Source organism: Pieris rapae, chromosome 24 (assembly GCF_905147795.1).
Source record: "Pieris rapae chromosome 24, ilPieRapa1.1, whole genome shotgun sequence".
Classification (NCBI taxonomy): Eukaryota; Metazoa; Arthropoda; class Insecta; order Lepidoptera; family Pieridae; genus Pieris; species Pieris rapae.
Window position 1 is genome coordinate 1,038,222 of NC_059532.1, and position 22,374 is coordinate 1,060,595.

Here is a 22,374-nt window from a genome sequence, read left to right on the forward strand (position 1 = left end):
ATATAAATAGTAGATTATTTCACGAAAAATTAGGTCATAAAGAAGTTTCACTTGCGTGCGTACACTAGTATACGCACACATTTTTTCAAATATTTGTGGGTAGTCCATTATACAGCTAGGTACGTAGGTAAATATTTTTTATATATTTATGGGTAGTTCATTATATTTTATATATTTGTGGGTAGTTCATTATATTTTATATATTTGTGGGTAGTCCATTATATTTTATATATTTGTGGGTAGTTAATTATATTTTATATATTTGTGGGTAGTTCATTATATTTTATATATTTGTGGGTAGTTCATTATATTTTATATATTTGTGGGTAGTTCATTATATTTTATATATTTGTGGGTAGTCCATTATATTTTATATATTTGTGGGTAGTCCATTATATTTTATATATTTGTGGGTAGTTCATTATATTTTATATATTTGTGGGTAGTCCATTATACAGCTAGGTACATAGGTAAAAATTTTTTTCAGTATTTTTTTTGACAGATTCAATTTGAATATTAAATTTCAGGACACGTCCCATGTCTCGGTGGTGACAGTTGGGGCAGAAGAAGTGCGGGTTCGCGATTCGGCAGCGACGCATATAGCCCTGCCGCACAACGACCACGCTAGCAGATTGAGTCCTGATAGCTTTGAAAGGTATTTATATTCATTTTTAAAGGGGATGTGGACAAGGGTATGCTGAGGGATGAAGAAGCTGTTTCATAGGATATAGGAGCCAGATGTGGATGGTTAAATTGGTGTGGATAAATTATTTTGCTGCCATAAAATTAAACTACGTCCAATGTTGTTAATAGGAAAATACTAAGACAAATAAATTACAGTAGAACTCCAATTATCCGAATTAATGGGGACCGGGACCCATTCGGATAATCGGATTTTTTTTTTAAAGTTGCCATTGGAGAGAATAAAAGCTACGTTTTTATATTGCACTATTTTTTTTATTGATTAAATGAAAGAAACATGAAATTTTCACATGTTTTAAATATAAATAAAATGTACTTATGTACAAGATTAGATATAAAAATCATTGTTTTTTAAACATCTCCGTCAATGTAAGCTGTTTTGCGGTCTTTTTTTTTTAATTTTTTGTGATTCGGATAATCGGCGATTCGGATAATCCGCGATTCGGATAGTCGGAGTTCGGATAATTGGAGTTCTACTGTATAGAAGAAAATTTATAAATGTTTGTAAATCTTCCAGTCGGCGCTCCGACAGTGGTTCCGGAAGGTCGGAGAGATCACGTCGTGGTGATGCGGATTCTTTGGCGACGACGGCATCACATGACTCCCCGCACCTGAATGGTGGTGGGCGGTAAGTTTACCAATTCATCATATTCATCTGTCGCACGTACGTATCGATTATATTTTGTAGCTGGTATTGTGGAACTCATAAATTTCCGTTTTATTTCAGGGTAAATAAAGACAGTCAGAGCATAGAAGAGAATGGAGAAGTGGAAGTGGTATTGAGAAGGAAACCGCAAGAGAACGTCAATAGGATACAGAGGTATGGGGTTTTTGACCAACTTTAATTGTTGAAGCCATTCGAAGATATTTTTGTCTTTGGTTCAAGTCGACTGAAGTATTTCCGAACCAATTCGATTTAGGGTCCTTGAAGAAAGAGCGTACCAATTCTTAAAAGACCGGCAACGCACTCGCCAGCCCTCTGGCATTGAGTGTCCATGGGCGGCGGTATCACTTAACATCAGGTGAGCCTCCTGCCCGTTTGCCCCCTGTTCTATAAAAAAAAAGTACGTCACGCAATATTTGGTGATTCTTGCCCCCCCCCCCCCCTGTAACGCGCCGTTACGTTTACGTGTACCCAATAGTAAAATGTTTCGTTACCACCCGATGACTCATAAAACCTAAAAGTTGCCATTTATGTGGTGTAAAGTATCGGAAAGTCGAAAATAATATTAACAATAACGCCTAGTTCGATTCCTATTCCGCATCGTAACGTTTTTCGCACACATCCACACACAAACACACCACACATACCCACACACACAACACTAACACACACACCCCAATTTCGCTACGTAATACTTCAACGTTCCCTTTGAGATGGTGGGGTATTAAATTAGGAACAAGTCTAGACTTTCAGTTGTCATCCAAGTCTCTCCAAGACTTTGGTTTCTTTGTACCTATGCATAGGCCAGGGTGTCGTCGATGCCAAGGACCAGAATCTGGTGCACAGATTCTACAAAGACATTGTCTAATGAATGCTGTCTCCGAAATATCCAAAAATGTCAGAGGCAGTGGGTGGAAAAGGGATTTTCTAGACTGTAATGGTGAAAAAAAAAAAAAAACTTGGCGATTAAAAAGAGTGGCGGAGAGTTTATTGCCAGTTCTTCTCTTCCGTTCTACGCCCTTGATTTGAGAACTGGCAGTAAATGTAAAATTAAATTCATTTAATATTTCTTTTTTTGACGTTCATAAGTGTACATTGTTACCTACATGAATAAATAAATTTTGAATTTTTAATTGATTTCTTCCAGGTCAAAAGAAGACATACATATGGCGAATCTGAAGAAGAAGACTCGGAAACGCACGAGGAAGTTTGAAATTGACGGCGTTATCGTTACTACTACGACTCATAAGGTTAGTTTTATGGGCCGGCAACGCACTCGCGAGTCTTCGGGAATCGAAAGTGTCGATGGGCGGTAGGTACTTTCGGGCCAATTCGACTTAGGGTCCTTCAAAGAGCGTACCAATATTAAAAGGCCGGCAACCTACTGGCAAACCTTATGGCATCCAGAGTATCCATGGGCGGTGGGTGTTTTCGAACCGGTTAGACTTAGGAACCCTCAAGAAAAGAGCGTACCAATTCTTAAAAGGCCGGAAACGCATTCGCGAGCCCTCTCGAGTTAAAGTAAGGGTCCATGGGCGGTGGGTATTTCTGGACCAATTCGGATTAGGGTACTTCAAGAAAAGAGCGTACCAATTTTTGAAAGGCTGACAACGTACTCGCAACTCTCATTGAGTGTGACCATGTGCTGAGCCCTCTGCCCATTTGCCTTCAGTAACAACTAACAAAAGCTTAATTTAGAAATAATTAAAAGATTTAAACTAGACTTTTAGAAGAAATTTGACTTTTCCAGGTGATATGGGGCGACGAAGAGAGCGGTCGCACGTGGGACGACCACGCCCTGCGCAAACAGGAGTTGCGCGAGATCAAGATGCTGCAAAAGCAGGAGCAGAAGCAGTTCCAGGACCTCAGCGCCAAGGAGGCGCAGCTCAGGGAGCAGCAGGACAAGAGGTATGGCGTATAATGTAAAAACGTCACGCAGATGTGCAGCGTTCTTCGAAGAAAAGGGACAGAGCGATTGAGAGAGAGTGAGAGGGAGATTGAGAAAGAATACACGCTATTGGTTGATGTATTCGTTTAGTATATATTGGAACTTTACATGGCAATTCTCTGGCATAACATATTACTTATTTTATTATTTATTTATTTATATTATCATTAGTACGTATACATCTATAAACAATGTGAATAAAGATATACATATACTGGTACATGATCTATTGGGTCTTTTACCTTAATAATAATAATAGCCTTTATTTCCAAAAAAAATATCATTCAGTTAAGTTTTGGTTTGTCCACCGTTGGACATAGGCCTCCTCCTTCCGGTTCCAATCGCGTCTGTCGCTGGCCAGGCGCGGCCAGGTAACCCCGGCGACGGCGATGATGTCTGTTACCTTAGTAATAATTAAGTTAAATTAAGTTTCACTTCTGACATGTGTACGTAGTTCGTACAATATATGAAATGTCTAGATAATTCTTAAAAAGCCGGCAACGGCAATTCTTAAAGAGCTCTCTGGCATTCAGTGTCCATATCACTTCAGATAAGCCTCCTGCTGGTTTGCCGCCTGTTCCATCAGTACCAATTCATAAAAGGCCGGCAACGCACCCGCGAGCCCATAGCAATTAAACAGTATATCACTTACTATTAGATGAGCCCCCTGTCCGTCCGCCCTCTTTCTATCGGTACCGATTCATAAAAGGCCGCTAACGTACCCGCGGGCCCCTAGCAATTAAATAGTCCATATCACTTACCAATAGATGAGCCTCCTGTCCGTCCGCCCTCTTTCTATAGGTACGAATTCTTAAAAGGCCGGTAACTCATCCGCGAGCCCCTAGCAATTAAACAGTCTATATCACTTACCATTAGATAAGCCTCCTGTCCGTCTGCCCACTTTCTATCGGTACCAATTCTTAAAAGGCCGGCAACGCACTCGCGAGCTCCTAGCATTTAGACTTTCCATATCACTTTACATCGGATGAGCCTCCTGCCCGTTTACTCACTTTTAAAAAAGACTAAAACTACTTTTTTCCAAAATAAAATCCTGGAAAACATTCATAAGAGAGTTTCGCCAGGTTCGAAGCGGAGTTGGCTTCCCTGTGTCGAGCCCACGAAGCAGATCTGGATACGTTGGCTCGCGCTCAAAGGGCGGCTGCCGAACGGGCTGAGCAACAGCTGGAGGCAGAGTTGCGCGCCCAAGCGAAACGCCTTCGTGCTGACCACGAAAGGGATCTTCGGCATTTTAGGGATACCCTCAAACAGGAGTTGCGGCTGCTGAAGCAGGTTCGTTATTTTTTATGCGGCGTTACCTCCCTCTGAGGCGTTCCATTTAAAGCTTGAAGTGCAAGCGAGAGCGCGGAATGAGCGACAAAGACAATTGATTTACTTCCTCCTTCTATATCTATACAAAATATCTATCAAACAAATAAAATAACACATTTCTTTTGAAAGACAACATTTTACAGATAACCGACTTTCTTTAAAGAGTATGTTGTATTTCCTAAAAAAATCATTTAAATTGATTTAATTGGTGTGTCAAAACTTATCTAGGAAATTGACACCTCTTTGTCAAGAGGTGTCAATTTCAGAATTACTGATATTAATGAAACTTTAGGTCTAAGTTGGATTAATTTGAATTAAAAAACACAACATTATTTATTTATGCAGTATTTCTTTCCTTTCATATTAATTCAGTCTACCTAGACTCAGATTAACAAGCCTATATAGTCTGTCTCAGGTCTAACTTTACCGATCTCGTCAGAGAGATGTGACACGCAGTATGCTTTTCTGTCCTGCTCTAATGCATTTGGGCCCACCTTTATTACGTCATAGTGTGTTAGGTTATTTTCGTTACGGAATTTCTTGATTCGGTCGCCGCGCTCAATGCCTACGATAAAATATATGCTGTAGCTTAAAAAAACACGTGGCACTAGGGAACCGCGGTGAAGCTTTTGCATAGCATTTTTGTAAATTTATGCAATTATAATTAAAAGCTTGTGGCGGCGTCCATGCGTCAGGTTGTCTCTCTCCCTAAAATATGGCGAGGGGGCCGATGGCTGACCATGCGTCATACTCGTGAACGGGTGCTACTTGTGGTGACTGGTCGTACTTGAATTCGTGTATGCGGTGATATTAGTTGTTTCTACTACGTATTTGCGTGTTGTTCTGAGTATGTAAGTGCGTGCTCCTATTTCACCATGTCTCCTGCTGATAGAGGACAAATCTTTGTTTTTAATTTATTTTATTATTCTTTATTACTCAAGATGTCACATGGAACATGGTGTAATGGTTGCAGCTCCATACAAACATTATGTAAAAAAAACTTGGCGATTAAAAAGAGAGGCGGAGAGTTAATTGCCAGTTCTTCTCTTCCGTTCTACGCCTTTTTGAAAACTGGCAGTAAATGTAAAATTAGATTCACTTAATATTTTTTTTTGACGTTCATAAGTGTACATATATGAATAAATAAATTTTGACTTTGACTTAACATTATATACATTAACAGGAAGTAGAACTAGTCGCAAAGGACCGTCGCAAAGAGGCATATAGGCAGCGACGGACGCGCCTAGACGCCGAGCACGCAGCTCGCGAGCGCGCGTACGTCGCCTCATTGGCCGAGAGCGGAGACGCCGTACTAAGACGCGTACACGCCACGCACCGCGAGAGGCAGGCCTTGGCCGATAGGCAGCATTTGCAGCAGAGGCAGCAGGTGATACATTTATATTATTTAATACTATACTACGGACGCGGAGCACGAAGAATTTCGTACAATGACCTTTGGGCCTATTGCCAGTGGTTGAAAACATTTTTTTTTAAAGTACGAATATTAAAAACGGTAGTTTAGAATTTGAGTTAGCTTTGTAAATAAGATCATCGACTTAATATAGGTAAGTACCCAAGGATAGCTTTTTACCCGATAACCAGACCCTAAAATGAGACATTTTGCGTTTCTTACGCGGAGACACAAACTCCTTGAAAGTACGGGACGTAGACGGGGTTGGTTCTATTTAAACTTCTTACCGTTATAATTAATAATAACAGCAAATAAGTTCAACGACCAAACACACAAACACCACGCACAACAAACTTAACCTCAAAAACGAAACTACTCACAAGCGAATCCCAGCACGGAATGATCTTTTATTTCAGCGTTAAAAAAGGAATTACTACTTATAACAAAACAAACAAATGGTTATGACTAAAAGGTTTACAATCTCTGAATACGGCGGTCACTGCATCTGTGTGAGCGCAACGGCAATATGTTTATGCGCGAGCGACAAAGACATAAGATGACGGGTCATTATACGAAATTCTTCGTGCTCCGCGTCCGTACTATAGTGACCCGCCCCAGCTTCGCACGGGTGCAATGCTGATGAAAAGCAGGTTTTTATTATGTATTGTTATTTCCGTCGCTGGAAAGCTCCGATAATATACGCGTTCGATCGCTGCTAAATAAGCTGAAATGGGCTGTATAGATCTATATTAAATGAACAATGTATTCAAGGTGTTTAATTGGTTAAGGATTAATGCTGTATTGGTTAAAGTCGCTTCGAAAATTAGCCATTATTTGTCGTAAAAAGTAAATGACAAAAAAATTTTATTTTGGGTTATCCATAAGAGATAGACATATACCATCACGGACTTTTCTGTAGCCTTTTTCAATGTGTACAATACTTAGCGCATTATTTTGATAAAACTCGTAGGTAATATTGTCTTTTATTAACATAACTTTTACACATTTAAAGACCTGTACGCACCTGCACGCGAAACGTCGGTTTAAATTTAAAATTATGTCTAAATAATTATAAGTTTAAATACAATAATACATAACTATAATCCGTAAAAACTGTTTTTCTTTAAAAACTCGTAGGGTTCGGCCTGCGTTTGCAATGTAAGCGGAAAAAAATGTAATTTTTTACGACATCACATTAGAAACCTCAAAGATAACAGTACTTCTACAGTTATTATACATATAAACCCTCCTCTTGAATCACTCTATCTATTAAAAAAATCGCATCGCAGATAAAGAAAATGTGCGCGTGCACTGGCTGTCTTTTGCTTATATCCCCCACTCAACTTCCGTTCGCCTTGCCCGATCACACTTTTCGTAACGCTTACGTCACGCGTTCGCCAGCTTACTCCCCAAGTCAAACGTGCGTAATGAAGTCTCACTAATAAAAGTTTCTTGCCAGTTCTTGCCTACTTCTACACCTGGTAGTAAATGTTTTTTTAAGTATTTTACCTATATGAATAAAGATATTTTCTTTATCATAACGTTTTTAAAGATAATGCGGACACGAGAGGCAGCACTCTGGGAATTGGAAGAGAAGCAAATCCATGAGAGGCATCAGCTGGCGAAACGACAGCTGAAAGACGAGTTCTTGCTCCGACGGCATCAGATGCTGGTCAGGCATGATAAGGAGTTGGAGCAGATTAAGAGGTGAGAATTAGAAAGATTGTTGTTAAAAGAGGTGAGAATGAACAAGATTGTTGTTAAAAGAGGTGAGAATGATCAAGATTGTTGTTAAAAGAGGTGAGAATGATCAAGATTGTTGTTAAAAGAGGTGAGAATGAACAAGATTGTTGTTAAAGCTATTTGAGTGGATTTTGACTGATCTGATTAAATACTGACTAAAACACCATCACGTCATACACAACACAACCAATTAAGCCTTAATTAAATTTAATCCTATAGTTAATTGTATTAAATACTTTGTTTGTTTGTTCCCTTTTGTAAATCTTTAAGTTTTATATGTATTCCATGTGTGGCTATGTTCTCGGTGTATTTGTTTGCTATTATATGTATTTTGTGTTATCTGTAGGAGTACTCAATAAATAATTAGTACATACATAAAAAAAACATAAACATTTTTATTGTATATATTGAATCCGTTAAAAAAAATATTAATTCTGTTAATAAATATTATTAATTCCGTTAAAATAATTATGAATTCCGTTAATAAATATTATAATGAAAGGGACAGAGCGATTGAGAGAGTGAGAAGGGCATTACTTTAGAGAAATTCTGTTTTCTTAATTAAATTTTCGCAAAGTACTTTATGAAATAATATTTATTGAATTGTCAAATAACGTATTGTAAATTAAAATAGCAAATTTTAAAAAAATCGAAGAAATAATTTAAAAAAATATAATTTGTATAAATATATTTGAGACTTAATATTTTAATCACTATTAAATTCCTAACTTATTATTATAAATACGAACAAAACTTTGCCAAAGAAGTTTCACTTCCGACATGTACGTATACGTTGTACGCACGTACTTTTTTATTTAATTATTTTTTTTATAGTGGACCGATACAGCTATATTAAACAAAAATTGGTAATTTTAGGAAAAATCAACGCAAAGAAGAGGAGTTGGCGAAGTGCCAGGCGTTGGAGAAGAGATCTCTTCCCAAACGTATACGTGCGGAGCAGAAGGCGCGAGAGATGATGTTCAGGGAGTCTTTGAGAATCGGTGCCGCTACTCATAGTCATGATGATGAGAGGGAAAGGCTTAAGAAGGTATTGTGAAGACATTAACATTTTTTCAGGTTTTTTTTGTAAATGGTCTTTACTGATAAGTGATACCTATGCACACTCATATGAAGACTCGCAAATGCGTTGCCGGCGTTTGAAATTTACTGATAAGTGATACAGTCTATGCACCCTCATATGAAGGCTCGCAAATGCGTTGCCGGCGTTTCAACTTTACTGATAAGTGATACAGTCTATGCACTCTCATATGAAGGCTCGCAAATGCGTTGCCGGAGTTTGAGTAATAGTTGCTTGCTTGCTTACAATAGAATGCTTGTTGATTTTTTTTTTAGAAATATAAATCTAATTTTATTACTTTGTAGATGTATGTTATACATTTAACAGACACATTACAAATACAAGAATTAAATAAGATAGTAGAAATATAAAAAAAATATATTGTTTTATCTCTAGTAATATACCTCCGTAGCATATAGCGGTTATAGCCCGGTGACGTACCTGCGATTAATTGTTTTGAGATGCTTATTTTGATGTTAAATTTTGAAATAGTGCCTTTTAATTAATAGATAAAAGAACTGAACACTTACTCCATTCAACTTCACTGGCACAAAAAGAGTTTTGGTCTCCAAAAGGAGAAACTTCCATCTCTCTCTATCCTGGGTCTTAGCTTCTGTTGACTTTGGCTGTAACAAAGGCGGTGGAAATCGCGAGACTGTGGGTTACTTGCCTATATATAAATACAAGGATATTTGGGTGGCGGTATCACTTATCACGAGCTTCCTGCCCGTTTGCCCCCTGTTCTATAAAAAATATTACTTACATTTCAAAAATCAAAAAGGCCGGCAACGCACTCGCGAGCCCTCTGGCATTGAGTGTCCATGGGAGGCGGTATCTCTTAACATCAGGCGAGCCTCCTGCCCGTTAGCCCCCTGTTCTATATAAAAAAATATTATTGGAAGTCGACGACAGTCTTATCGCGAGGTTTCTGAACGATATAAGTAGGTCCTCTAGTAGATCCAGATTAGACATAAACATATTAGTTATTACAAACAAAACACATACACATAATCACACAAAATAACAATAATCAAAAGCATGAAAAAAAAATTTTTGGCTTTCTCATTCTGCTGTGGCTGTAATTAGACCTGGGTCAGCATTATGATGAGGAGCAGAATGTTCCACAGCGCTGGTGATTCTTCCAGAGACCACATCAGCTAGTTTGCGCCTCAGTCGCAAAAAAAAAATTAACATTCAGTAGGAAATGATAATAATATTAGTGAAAGTTAGCAATATCGGTAATAAAGTGTGTAATATGGTGTGAAGTAAACGAAATAAAATTAAAAGTATAACAATAATTGTCCTTCAAGAAAAAAGCGTACCAATTTTTAAAAGGCCGGCAACGCACTCGCGAGCCCGGTGGTAAAAATTAGTTTTTTTTTTCATGATTCCATGTTGTTCTTTCAGTTCCAAGAGAACGAGAAACGTCGTTATCGAGCTGAACAGCAAAGGCTGGCGACGAAGCACGCGAAGGCCAGGGAGGAGCTGAAGGCTGCTGGCGAGGTATTGAAAAAAAATCTAATATAACTAATCTTGCCCCAGAGAACCTTTAATGGATTCTCTTAATTGGGCCTTGTGGCTTCAGCGTGCGAATCTCATACCTGAGGTCGTAGGTTCAATCCCCGGCTGTGCACCAATGGACTGTCTATGTGCGCATATAACATTTGCTCGAACGGTGAAGGTAAACATCGTGAGGAAACCGACATGTCTTAGACCCAAAAAGTCGAAGATGTCAGGCACTGGAGGCTGATCACCTACTTGCCTATTTAATTTAAAAATGATCATGAAACAGGTTCAGATCTGAGGCCAAGACCTAAAGAGGTTGTAGGGCTACTGATTTTTTAATGGATTCTCATCTTTCATTGTCTTAACATTTTTTCATTAAAAATCACAATGTCTTTATTCTACGGAAATTATTTTGAGTACCATGTTGGTAATACTCGTTTATCTTTACTTTCCTGTAATAGATTGCAACAAGTATAAATATAGTTTTAGTTTTAATTCTACCAAATAATCATAAAAAGTTAATAAGTTTTAACAAAGTGGTAATACATTATTACAGTCTAGACATTCGCCAAATTACCGCCGTAATGTGTGTCGTCTGTAATGTGTAAACAGTGAAACAATTGTATAACGCCTTTTACATTTAGTTATATTTAAATATTTACACTACATATACAACAACAATATTTAAATCGTTGTATAGGAAATATATATACATATGTATATGTACTTAGTATCCAAGTAATAATAGCATTACCATTTGAAAAACATAGATTTTGATTACGACTTTAACATATAGTTTGGCCGCCCTCAGTAATATCGCTTTGGATATACGCCATTTATCGCAATACTAATTTTGATATAGGCCATATTAAATACATATATTAATTAAATCAGAATACAGAAGCTACAATATATGTATATCGATGTAGAAATGCTTTTCAAACTGAGACCCATTTTTAGTATGTGTCGGAAGTTTGAAGGGTCATAAAGCTTTCTGGGATTGATTTTTGGGTCCATTGGTGCACGATCGTGATACGAATGCGTACGTACGCGAGCGTACGCGAACTGTATTAAAAATTTGAACAATTCCAGGCGTTACTCCGCGAACTGGAGCAATACCAGAATGAGAAGCGCAAAGCGCTGATGAATCATGAGAGCAATAAGATGAAGGCGATCGAGGAGCGGTATGGGCTGGAGTTGAAGGAGTGGCGCGCCACTTTGGGAGACAGGAAGCAGGTAGGCCTTGGCTAAACTACTTTGCGTCGTCCATACGCGAACCTTTATCAAGAACTACCCTCAAACTTTGATGAAATCTTGTGTTTTTAACTAGCGAAGTCATTTTAAATAGATTAATTAAAATGTTGAATTCGGTTTATAAGTAATAACTTTAACGGGCCTCTTAAAGTTGAGAGATGTTTATTGGTAAGTTTCGTGTTTTTTCAGTATTTTGACTTTGAGAAGCAAAAGGTCGAGCATTTTGTGTTTATGTGTAAAAAATGTGTCATTTTGACACTAATTAGTTTTTAATTGTATATATACAATTATGTTTTTAGACTGTCAAAATTCAATAATTTTTTGACAAATGGGAGTTAGACTTAGTGTCAAGTCCCCATTGCTCTCAGCAGTTGTCTAGATTTTTCTGAATCCTGTAAAATTATTATGTATATAGTGAATGTTGCTCGAAGGAAATTTATCAATTTCTTTCGTGAAAATTTGAATGTTATATGTAACTAAAGTCGCAATTTTTATAATTCATTATTAACTACAAAAAGAGGGTACTTCGGTAATGTTTGCTAATGAAATTGCGACTTGTAGTTTTTGCATGTGTGCATGTGTGCTTGTGGTGATGGGAAAAGGCTTCTAACTAATCCCCCCCTATAGGTTGAAGTGTGATCGTTTTGTATCGTCCGAGGATTGAGTGTGACCAATCACACTAAAACTAGAAAATTTCCTCAGAATCTTGTCGAAGCCTTCAAAAAGCAACTCGACGATCACGAGAACAAATTCGGCATTGCCATACCGGACCGGGAGGGTTACCTTAACGTACCCTGGCCGAAGAACGTCTTGCAGCACGTGCTGTCCACTTACCACCATCGGAACTCGTTCATCGGCTCCCTTTCGCGCTCCAGGACCAGCCTCAACTTGGCCCTGTCCAACGCGAACACGCCCAACATGGAACGCAGGAGTTCCTCTCCCAATCGTCTCACGAAATCCGCGGCCACCAGCGCCACTAACACCGCCAAACGTGGCAGACTGACCAAGGCCCAAAAGTTTGGATCCACGTCCAATCTGAAACTGGTCTCCGAGAAGATATCAGGATTCTCCGTGTTTAACAATGACGAGACCAAACGTCTTCCGATAATGGCGTACGATGATATTCCGCGGGAGATTGAGGAGGAGCCGAAGAGACTGGAGCGTTCGAAGCCGGTTCAGAAGAAACTGAACAGGCAGAGTTTGAGTGAGCAGCTGTTTAAGGAAGTGAACGAAACGATGAAACGGAGTATGTCCCAGCAGAGTTTGAAGGATGTCAGCATGGAGGCGGTGATGATAGATATGCCGTCGCTGGAGGGGAGGGATGATAGCAGTGATGATGAAAGGCATTTCAGCAGGTGGGGCGCGGTTAGGGGGTCGAATAGCTATGCGAACGCTTCGGGCGTGCCGGTCAGTCAATTGTCCACTCTGAATTTGAAGACTCAAGTCAATAAAGCCAAAAGTCCGGATTCTGTTGCTTGAGACGTAAAAGTCGTAATAAAATTGTTCAGTAAAAGAATCCCTTTTGAAACAAAAAATGTTTTCTGTCTCTTTCTGTCACAGCGTAAACACGTACTCGATGTACGTGTACGTAATTGGGATTTCATATTGCGGGTAGTTTTAAAAATTAACTAAAATTTGTCATAAATCGCGGTTTTTTTAATTACAAATAGAGATGGTTTTGTAAATGTTTTAAACATATTAAATAATTATGATTTCGCGTGTCAAGTAATGTGATAACTGACCATAGACAATGCTGTATATATGAATAATCAAATACAGTGGTTCAACTACGCCAACACACAACAGGGACATTAATTGTGACGAAATTATCAATTTTCCATCCACGCCCTAATAAATTCTAGTATACATTATCAATTAAAAATTAATTACAGATAGTATTAATTAGTATCCAAATTTAAAGAAGATGCCATGTACGATGCCAATCGTTTAGTATAAGATTCGATGTTGCCTTGTAAATTTTTATGCTTCCGAGTTTGTGCCTAAATAGTGTAAATGCATTTATCATGGCAGACATGAAGTGTTCGGAGATGAGAAACATTTTCAGTTGAGAGTACTTACGAATGTCACATAGATGTTTTTGTCTCACTCTTTGAAAGATAGGCAGGGTTTTATATAGATGTAGTTAATTATTCTTAAAAGTGTGATCGCTATTTCCCTGATCACAGGTCTAAAGTTGGCATTAAAGCATTATATTTGTATATCTGTCGCAGTAAAGTAGTTGAATCACAGAGTCAATTGAATCTCTAGACAGTTGATTAAAGATCGGTATTTAATCAAGTCGCTAGAATTTTTTATTTAAATAAAGCGTCGAAAACGTTTAAGTATCTGTCTGACTGAAAGCCAGCGTGTTCATTTATAATGTAAAACAAGATGGCGGTCACGACAACATTAGCAGCATTACTTTTAGAATTTTCTCGGTCTTTGTTGACATTGTAAACATGTTGTAGACTCCGCCATGATTATTTCTGTGTGATCGTGAAGAACTGAGAGCTTGGAAATTCCGTGTTTTGTTTTATTGAAAAAGGTTAGGTTTTGCTTAGGAACATTTAGGAAACTCAAACGTTTCGTTCAGGCACTTGTCTGACGGAATTTTAGCGACTTGATTGAATATCGATCTTTCATTAACTGTCTAGAGATTCAATTAACTCTCTAATTTAACTACTTTACGGCGACATATCTACGACCGTCCATCGTTCCACAACTGAGCGTTTTTTTATGCAGTTTTTGGCACCACTATGTGGAACCAACTGCCTTATATTAGGCCTTTATTATATAGGGCCTTTCAAAGGGCTTACCAATTATTAAAAAGCCTGTAGTACACTGGCGAAACCTCTGGCTTTTGACAATGGACAGTATTAACATTCGATGAATGGGGTCGTTATAAAAGCTTATCTCCTATAAACAAAAGCTTTTCATATCATATTTTTCAGCTTAATACAAAATAACTTGTCTATAGGAGATACATCCGTTTAAAATCTGTGCTCGTATTTTTTATACGTGTACGTCTACGTAAAACACTGATCGCACGACCGTTTATAAATAAGTATTATATCACAAAAGCAAACTTAATAAGAAAAAAATATTTTTTCTTTTTGGTGCATTAACCGAAGAATCGTAAAATAACATTGGGAGATAAGATTTTTTTGTTGTCGTTATCAGTGTTTACATGTGAGACGTAACTTTCCTATTTTAATTAATCTCTAAAGAATAATGACCACAGATGGAATTGATTAAAAATCTACATACTAGTACCACCCTGCCTACATATATACTTCTGTAATCGACCGAGTCGAAACAGCGTTGATTGAGGCATCGTACTCAGAAGACTTCCTGTCTTCCATGGACGTTTTATTTAAATTTTTTAAGAATATTTTACATTATAATTAGTCTTAATATATATGCATAAAATAATCACACTAACACACAGAATTTAACACATTTAAGTTAAAATGTGTTAGAGCGGGGCTCTAAGTAATCACTGAAAATGTCGCAATTCGTAGTTTTTCTACGAAAATTCCAGGAAAATCAAGTGATTATTTTTATGAATATACAAATTTCTGAGAATTTTTGAGATACTGCTCGCTTTAACCAGCAAGCAAGTAAATACCCTCTTACTTATAAACGCCTCTGAAGTTTATTGATTAAGTAGAATCATGCTATTGTCGAATGTTAAAATTCTTAGTACTTTGAGATATTGGATCTCTGAGGTATGGATTTATTAAATTGGGTTAAGGCCCATGTATTATTAAGTAAATTTTAAACATGGTTTAGAGGCGTACCCGCCTCTAAACCGTTTAAAGTTCAGTTGGTTTTGACCCAAAGTTTTCGACAAGCGTGACCCACTAACGATGTGTGAAGTGATTCGTTTGGAAATAGTCTCTTTTTGTGTAATAGCGATTTAGTCTCAAGTCACTGGTTTGACACATCACTTTTAGACAAGTGTGACCCATTAACGACAAAGTGATTAGCGGGTCACGACTGTCGAATAGTGATTTTGACTCAAGTATAGGTAAGGTGGTATATTTAGACATCTTGCCAAAATTATATTACCCAAATGTTAGGCTAAATAATTGTTTTTATATATGTTATTAAAGATATAGCATTTAAAATCTAAATCACTTTAATATATTCCTCATAGATTTTGTAGTTGTTTATTTTGTGCATGTGAATATACGAAAGGACTTTGGATCTTTTCCGTGTCTTTGATATAATTTATTTCCCATATAGATGGCGTTTGACGCAATTTTTATTTTAATAGCAAATTGAATTGGTATTTCGAAATTGCTTGCATAACGATGTAAATAAAGATAATATAAGATTTCCTGCGGAACTAAAAATCTTAAATATATTTAAAAAATTCATAGTCAATTCTATACATATAGTGGTGGTAAGACTTAGCGGAAACAATACATCAATTCGCCATTTTAGTTTATAATTGTAATGTGCTTTTTTTAATTTAAATTGTAAATAAACTAACAAATACCGCAATTAAAAGATTACAAGATATTTCTGCATGTTGCTGTCTTCATTTCTTTGCATGGAACTTTTGGATTGCATGGTATGTATTTTTTCTATTTATAACTGTTTTAGTAAAAATAATATACCCAGGTATAGTATTGCAAATTCTACTGAACAGATAGATTCAGAGACAAGGCTCAACTATCTCTCTGACTAAATTATTATCTGACAGATGGGCGAGTGCTCTTAGATTTGTCTCTGAATTGTCTAACACTGACCCATCAAAAACAAATCTCATAGATACAGGCTTATACATCTGATACCTTGGAATGGATAATCTAAGATTATTTTTGTTATGGAAATAATCAAAACCAGCCGAACGATCCGGTAAAATAACAAGGGCGTAAATGTGTGTATTTCGTTATGTAAACTATTTTTTTAATATTATTCAAAGTAGTTGTGTATACAACCACAGAGTACAAGAAATTTTAATTGTGTGTCTTTAGTTAATGGAAGTTTGACATATGACGTATGAAAAATCTGAGTTTAACCACGTCAGATTACTGTAAGAATTGACAGAAAATTCTAATAAATATTTTCTTTAGGCTTTGGATGATGAATTCGCCGCACAGTTAGAGGAGCAAGAGCGTCTGGCAGCCAACGCCAGGCTACCGCCCCCAACCTCTACAATGCCACAGCACAGCTCAACACTACATTCTTCAAGAACAAGTCTTACGTCTAGCCATTACGAGTAACTGTCAAATAACATTGGTCTGTCAATGCGTCTACTGTCAGAATGTAATCTGGTTTGTCAATGTGTTTATGCCAAGCTGAGATGTCATTTGTAATTGTCAATTGTCACAGATTAAGTCCGCAGATTTAAATCGTGCCACAATCGATTACAAAATTACTGTTTCGAGTTAGTAAGCAGGACATAGATTTTGGTAAACGTCTGATATTTTAACTATGGTCTGAATTGATATTTGTAAATAGATTATGTTTTAAATCATTTTTTATCTTTGCTTTCGACTTAACAATTAGCCTATGTGTTCAGAGGAGTAATGTTAAATTTTGCGATAAAATGGCCTAATGGAAAAATGGCCTTGAAGTGCCAAATAAAAAATATTTATGGCTTTTTTTGAAATGGCGTTTCTAGGGTTAGGCGTGGTTAGTTTAGGAATTGAGAGATTCGAGGTGCTTACTGGAGACTGCTTAACATAAATCAGCCCCAAGTTGGTGGTTCCAATGGTTTACGATAGTTCTGGTAGAAGCAACGATGGTAAGGTAGACACAATGCAAAGAATCAGGCCATTGGATACACTTGGAGACTTTTCGCACACGTAATGCAAATGGAAACACAAACGACGCCATTTTAAAAATGGTTGGAATGACGTGTGCGTAATGGGTTGTTTGAAATTGAAATTGACGGATATTTTTTTATTTCCATAGATAAGATTGGATAGTCAAAATTTTTGTGAGTGTATATTTGTATATACAAATGCTTTTCGAAGTCTTTTTGACGTTTAGATAGTAAGTGGAAAATATTTTTTCATGTACAGTATTTCTTGTCTACTTATTTCCGTTCTATAGGTTAACCAAAGACAATCAGAACTACGACTAGTCTCCTTTGTCTGTTTACTTTAACAACGATATGCACTGCACTAATTTGTTATGTAGATTTAAGTGTTTCAAAGCCTATTTTAAACTATTTTATTGAAATGAATCTATTGTTAAATTAAAATACTCTCGCACTTCCCGTCACACACTTCCGGCCAATATTTCCTGTTTGAACTATGTATTTTAGTTTTAACAGAGCCTTCCATACGCTTAACACCGTCACATGTACAAACATATCTTTAGAGGTTTATTTTCTATGTACAATAGCATAATTAAGATTATCAGACAAAAAAAAATAGTTTACTAAATTAATTTTATAAAATTTTGAGGGTATCTAAAAATTTATGAAATGAACAGCCGATTTCTCACAGAGATTAATTTAGTAAACTAAAGCATTTTATAGTCCATGCACTAGTAGACTCCGATTGTTTAAGGTTCATAATCCGTTTGCATTAATCTACTTAAAAACTCTTTTTAAACAAATGGCTAAAAAGTGGGTAGTTGCATATTTTAAACAAGCTAGCATATGTAAGCACTTCAAGTATTAGAACCAGGGATTCCAATTGGTAAACAACTGGTGGTATTAAAGTGGGTAGTTGCATATTTTAAACAAGTCAGCATATTAAGTATTAAAACCAGGGGAATTCCATTTTTTATACTTAACTAGGGATTAACTTAAAAGTGGGTAGTCAAGTATTAAGATCAGGGAGATTCCAGTTTTATAACTGATTTAGAAGTGGGTAGTCGAAAATTTTAGACCGGCCGAGCCCATTAAAATTAGAGCCCTCACTATGAAACTTCCAAAAGCGATCCTGACTTTTGTAGTTCTCTGTCCATAGTACTGATCCTAAATAGAGATTCTTGACATTGCTTATGAAAGTTGTAGAGTAAGGATGCGTTGATTGGAAAGCTACGATCAGAAAAGTAACGATATATTTTCATATGTAATTACAAACGCAATCGTGACATATTAAAATGAGAATTTTGCTCAAAACTGCTAACTTTTTATACAAATTTTGGGTCTTTTAATCATCATTAAAGGTACCCGCGTTTTATGATATTGATACATCTGCGTATTTTTAGTTTCCAAGGGCCTTGGGGTCCGATTTAGTGCAGACGGATTTCTATTATTTAACATTATTTGATGTCGTTTTCAATATTAATTTTACGCGATTAGTGATACCTGTTTACGGTTTATTAGGTCAAGCTTCCAATTGGTTGATAACAGAATTGTCCAGGGACTCATGAGCCTATCACTTTTCGACGGCTGAGACCGTCTAAGGTGTATATGTGCATGAAGAACTAGAACTACCGTCGAAAAGTAATTGTCTCAAGCCCCCAAGTAACGTATTTCGAATTTGACAGATGCTGTCATATGAAAGTGACAGAAGCATTTTTTTACCTTCATCTCCATAGACTATTTATTACACTTTGTTAAGAGAAATATTGAAAACGACGATATTCGAGATTACCGCAGTATTGATGTAATGTTTTAGTTTAATGTAGCCATTTTAAAGTTAATTTTATTTTGTCTATATGCAGTAAAAAGTAAATTATTGTTACAACTTTTTGAAATATAAAGATCTTAATTTGTAGTTTTATTTTTTTCTCAATCGAATCCCATATAGTCTATCAGATCCTAAAAAACCATATAAATCTGCATCCATTGGTGCACAGACGGGGATCGAACCTACGACCTCAGGTATGAGAGTAGCACGCTGAAGCCACTAGGCCAACACTGCTCTGAGTTAAGAAATATAATCAACTAGCAGACTCGACCAAGCCTTGCTTTGGCTAAGGTTTTTGTTATATTACATAGTAGTAAGCTATTCAAGCTTATGTGAAACGTTGATACTTTTAACACAGCGCCATCTGTTAGAATCTTTTGGAGTTAACAGATAATTGTCTCTGTCAATTAATTATAGACAAATAATTTGCATTACAATAAAAATGCGACTATAATTAAAGATCTAATCTATCCTATCTCTTAAGTTGGACCAGACTGCTCACAATGTGCCAATTTAATTTAAAATCGGTTAAGTAGTTTAGGAGTCCATCGCGGACATTGGACAAACATCGTGACAGGAGATTTATATATATTAAGATTATAAAAATTTGGTCATTAATTAATATGTTATTTAAACAACCTTATAACTTGAATTATAACAAATCGGTCATTAGGTATAAGACGATTGAAAAGTATACTTCAGTAATATCTGTGTAGAAGTAGCAGTGATATATAAAGTCCCTGCACACGATGGCAGGGATGGCAGTAGAGTAAAAATTTATATAAAAACTAGCGAATCCGACAGACGTTGTCCTGTCTACACGTCTTTAATTTCAAAATTTCAATTTTTAATAAGCCATTTTGATGAAAATTATTATTCAAATGTTATGACAATATCTAACGATCCAGCACATGGTCACACACGATATAACACAATGATAACAAAACTTTTTTTAAATTTCGGGACAGACTAAAATTTAAATTCGAATATTATTTAAAATTTGACACTGCGATGGTAGCGCCGTCTGTCGGATCCAATGTAAAACATTCCAAAGTCAACAACAACTAATAAATTGAAAATTAATTAAAAAAACATTGTCCAGCGGACAAAATTGTGAATCTAAACAATTCCCAGATCCCCTTGAACACACACAAAAAATTTCTTCTAAATCGGTCCAGTCGTTTAAGAGGAGTTCAGTCACATACACACGCACACAAGAAATATATATATTAAGATAATCTGTATAGAAGATTTCATTATTCCTTTAAATATTAAGTTGGAGTTTTTGGTTTAACATTAGAAAAATTCTATGAACACAGGACTTGTCAAGGAAGAGCATTTATACCCATTAATTAGTGACTAATTAGATGTTCAAAATTTGTTTAAGTGAGTAAAATGAATGATTTTACTCTATAATTTCGTAAACAGTAAACATAAAAATCAATATATCTGGCGCAATTGCCTATGCGGCAGCGAGGCAAAGTCAAAATCAGCATCACAAACCGCCTTCACCGAGGAAGGTGTGGACTCTTCGCTTACTCCAGTAAACTTCAGTCTTGCTCTTCATTGCGCGATTGACCAACTCACGACGCCCCAATCTGGGGTCCAGTTCTCGAACATCCTTGCGCTAGAGGTGGGAAGCCCATTCGGCTGAGCTACCAGTAAGATTTCATTTAAAAATAGTGCATACACAAAGTACACATTTCAGAAGTGAAACTTATTTGTAAATTAATTATTACTAAGGTAAAAGTCACAATAGATGATCATGTACCATATGAACACTCCATGTATTTAGTATATTCACATTACTTACACACTATATTCGTGCTAATATAAGTAAATAAAAAAATCTCCTCTTTACTGCAGAAGACATGAGACAGAATTGCCCTTTTAAGTTATCAGGACCTGGATGACCGAGCTTAGTTCGGTATATTTTTTTTTATACATCGTGTTTTTTGGAAATATTATTTAAACGCGAATTACATACTTATAAAATTATGAAATATGAATATAATTATCGAATAAAGATAATAATTTTATGTTTAAGTTTTTATTTGACTGACATCTTTAAACGAGCAATTCTATATACTGATAAAACACAAATAAAATGACATTTTCTAGAAATGATTCCTAGCTAAATCGATTTATCGCCCCCGAAACCCTCCGTATACTAAATTTCATGAAAATCGTTGGAGCCGAATCCGAGATTCCAATTATATATATATATATATACAAGAATTGCTCGTTTAAAGATATAAGATATGAATACATCTCAATCTCTCAATCGCTCTGTCCCTTTTCTTCGACAAATACGCTACATCTTCGTGACGTACCGTCAAAATTTTTAACTTCAAAAAGAGGCTCAACCCAATAGCACCGTCCACACTCGCGCTTGCGTACCCAGAAGTCGTTCGTGGAGAGTATGGATGTGGAATTAAGTTGTCTATTGAATGAAAATAGGTGACATCTGTCACTTTATAAAATTCACGTGAACCATGAAATAAATTGAAAATGCCGTCCGTTGGAACACTAACGTGTTTTGACGACAATGAGAAATATAAACGTTGCGATTTCCTAAACTGCATCCAACACCTGGATATATACGGAAAGGTCTGTGCAAATTACACCAAAAAAAGTTCAGCCGTGTCATCAATGTCGTCGTATTCCAGAAGCTTTACACAACCATGTGCGACTGCGTGTTCAAGGCTCAAAAATTTCTCAATCAGAACAAAGATATGTGAACTGCACCCGGGAAACGATATTCTGTCCAAAAAGAAAAACCGAGCAAAGAGCCCTGAAAAAAGTAACTTCGTTTGTAATTCTGTTTTGGTCAGGTGAAATATATAAGTCCACTCTAAGGTTGTCTTATTTCAGTCGCTGGCCTATGTTTTATTGTTTGTGTTTGTGGGGGCAGGAGCTCAACAAATCCTGTTCACGTCTTGGTGGTATATCCGTGCGGCATGAATGAGGTTTCGTAAAGATGTGGGTTCTCTTTACATCTTCTATCTTTTTTTTTATACTTGGGGAAATGATGAAACAAACTATGCTGTATCTATATCTACAGGCCTTTTTCTCGAAGGGTTAGTTGGGTCTCCACTTCCTATTGCCTCTAGCTCTTTTGCTTCATCGACTTCC

At 36.6% G+C, this 22,374-nt stretch overlaps 1 protein-coding gene across 2 annotated transcripts in view; it reads left to right on the forward strand.

The window, feature by feature from the left end:
• The window catches only part of LOC111000738 (serine/threonine-protein kinase 10-A), a 47,906-nt gene extending 28,580 nt beyond the window's left edge, over window positions 1-19,326 (forward strand). The window contains exons 16-27 of one of the 2 annotated variants that reach the window (XM_045633672.1): window positions 528-655; window positions 1,220-1,330; window positions 1,430-1,522; window positions 2,514-2,616; window positions 3,117-3,274; window positions 4,397-4,604; window positions 5,827-6,030; window positions 7,607-7,761; window positions 8,674-8,845; window positions 10,283-10,378; window positions 11,474-11,617; window positions 16,720-19,326. In XM_045633672.1, coding sequence (XP_045489628.1) covers window positions 528-655; window positions 1,220-1,330; window positions 1,430-1,522; window positions 2,514-2,616; window positions 3,117-3,274; window positions 4,397-4,604; window positions 5,827-6,030; window positions 7,607-7,761; window positions 8,674-8,845; window positions 10,283-10,378; window positions 11,474-11,617; window positions 16,720-16,869 — 1,722 coding nt within the window. In that variant the 3' untranslated portion in view covers window positions 16,870-19,326. Of the gene's footprint in view, window positions 1-527; window positions 656-1,219; window positions 1,331-1,429; window positions 1,523-2,513; window positions 2,617-3,116; window positions 3,275-4,396; window positions 4,605-5,826; window positions 6,031-7,606; window positions 7,762-8,673; window positions 8,846-10,282; window positions 10,379-11,473; window positions 11,618-12,337; window positions 15,799-16,719 lie in introns of those variants that run through there. The other variant, XM_045633671.1, reaches the window with a different exon arrangement.
• Window positions 19,327-22,374: the final 3,048 nt, after the last annotated feature.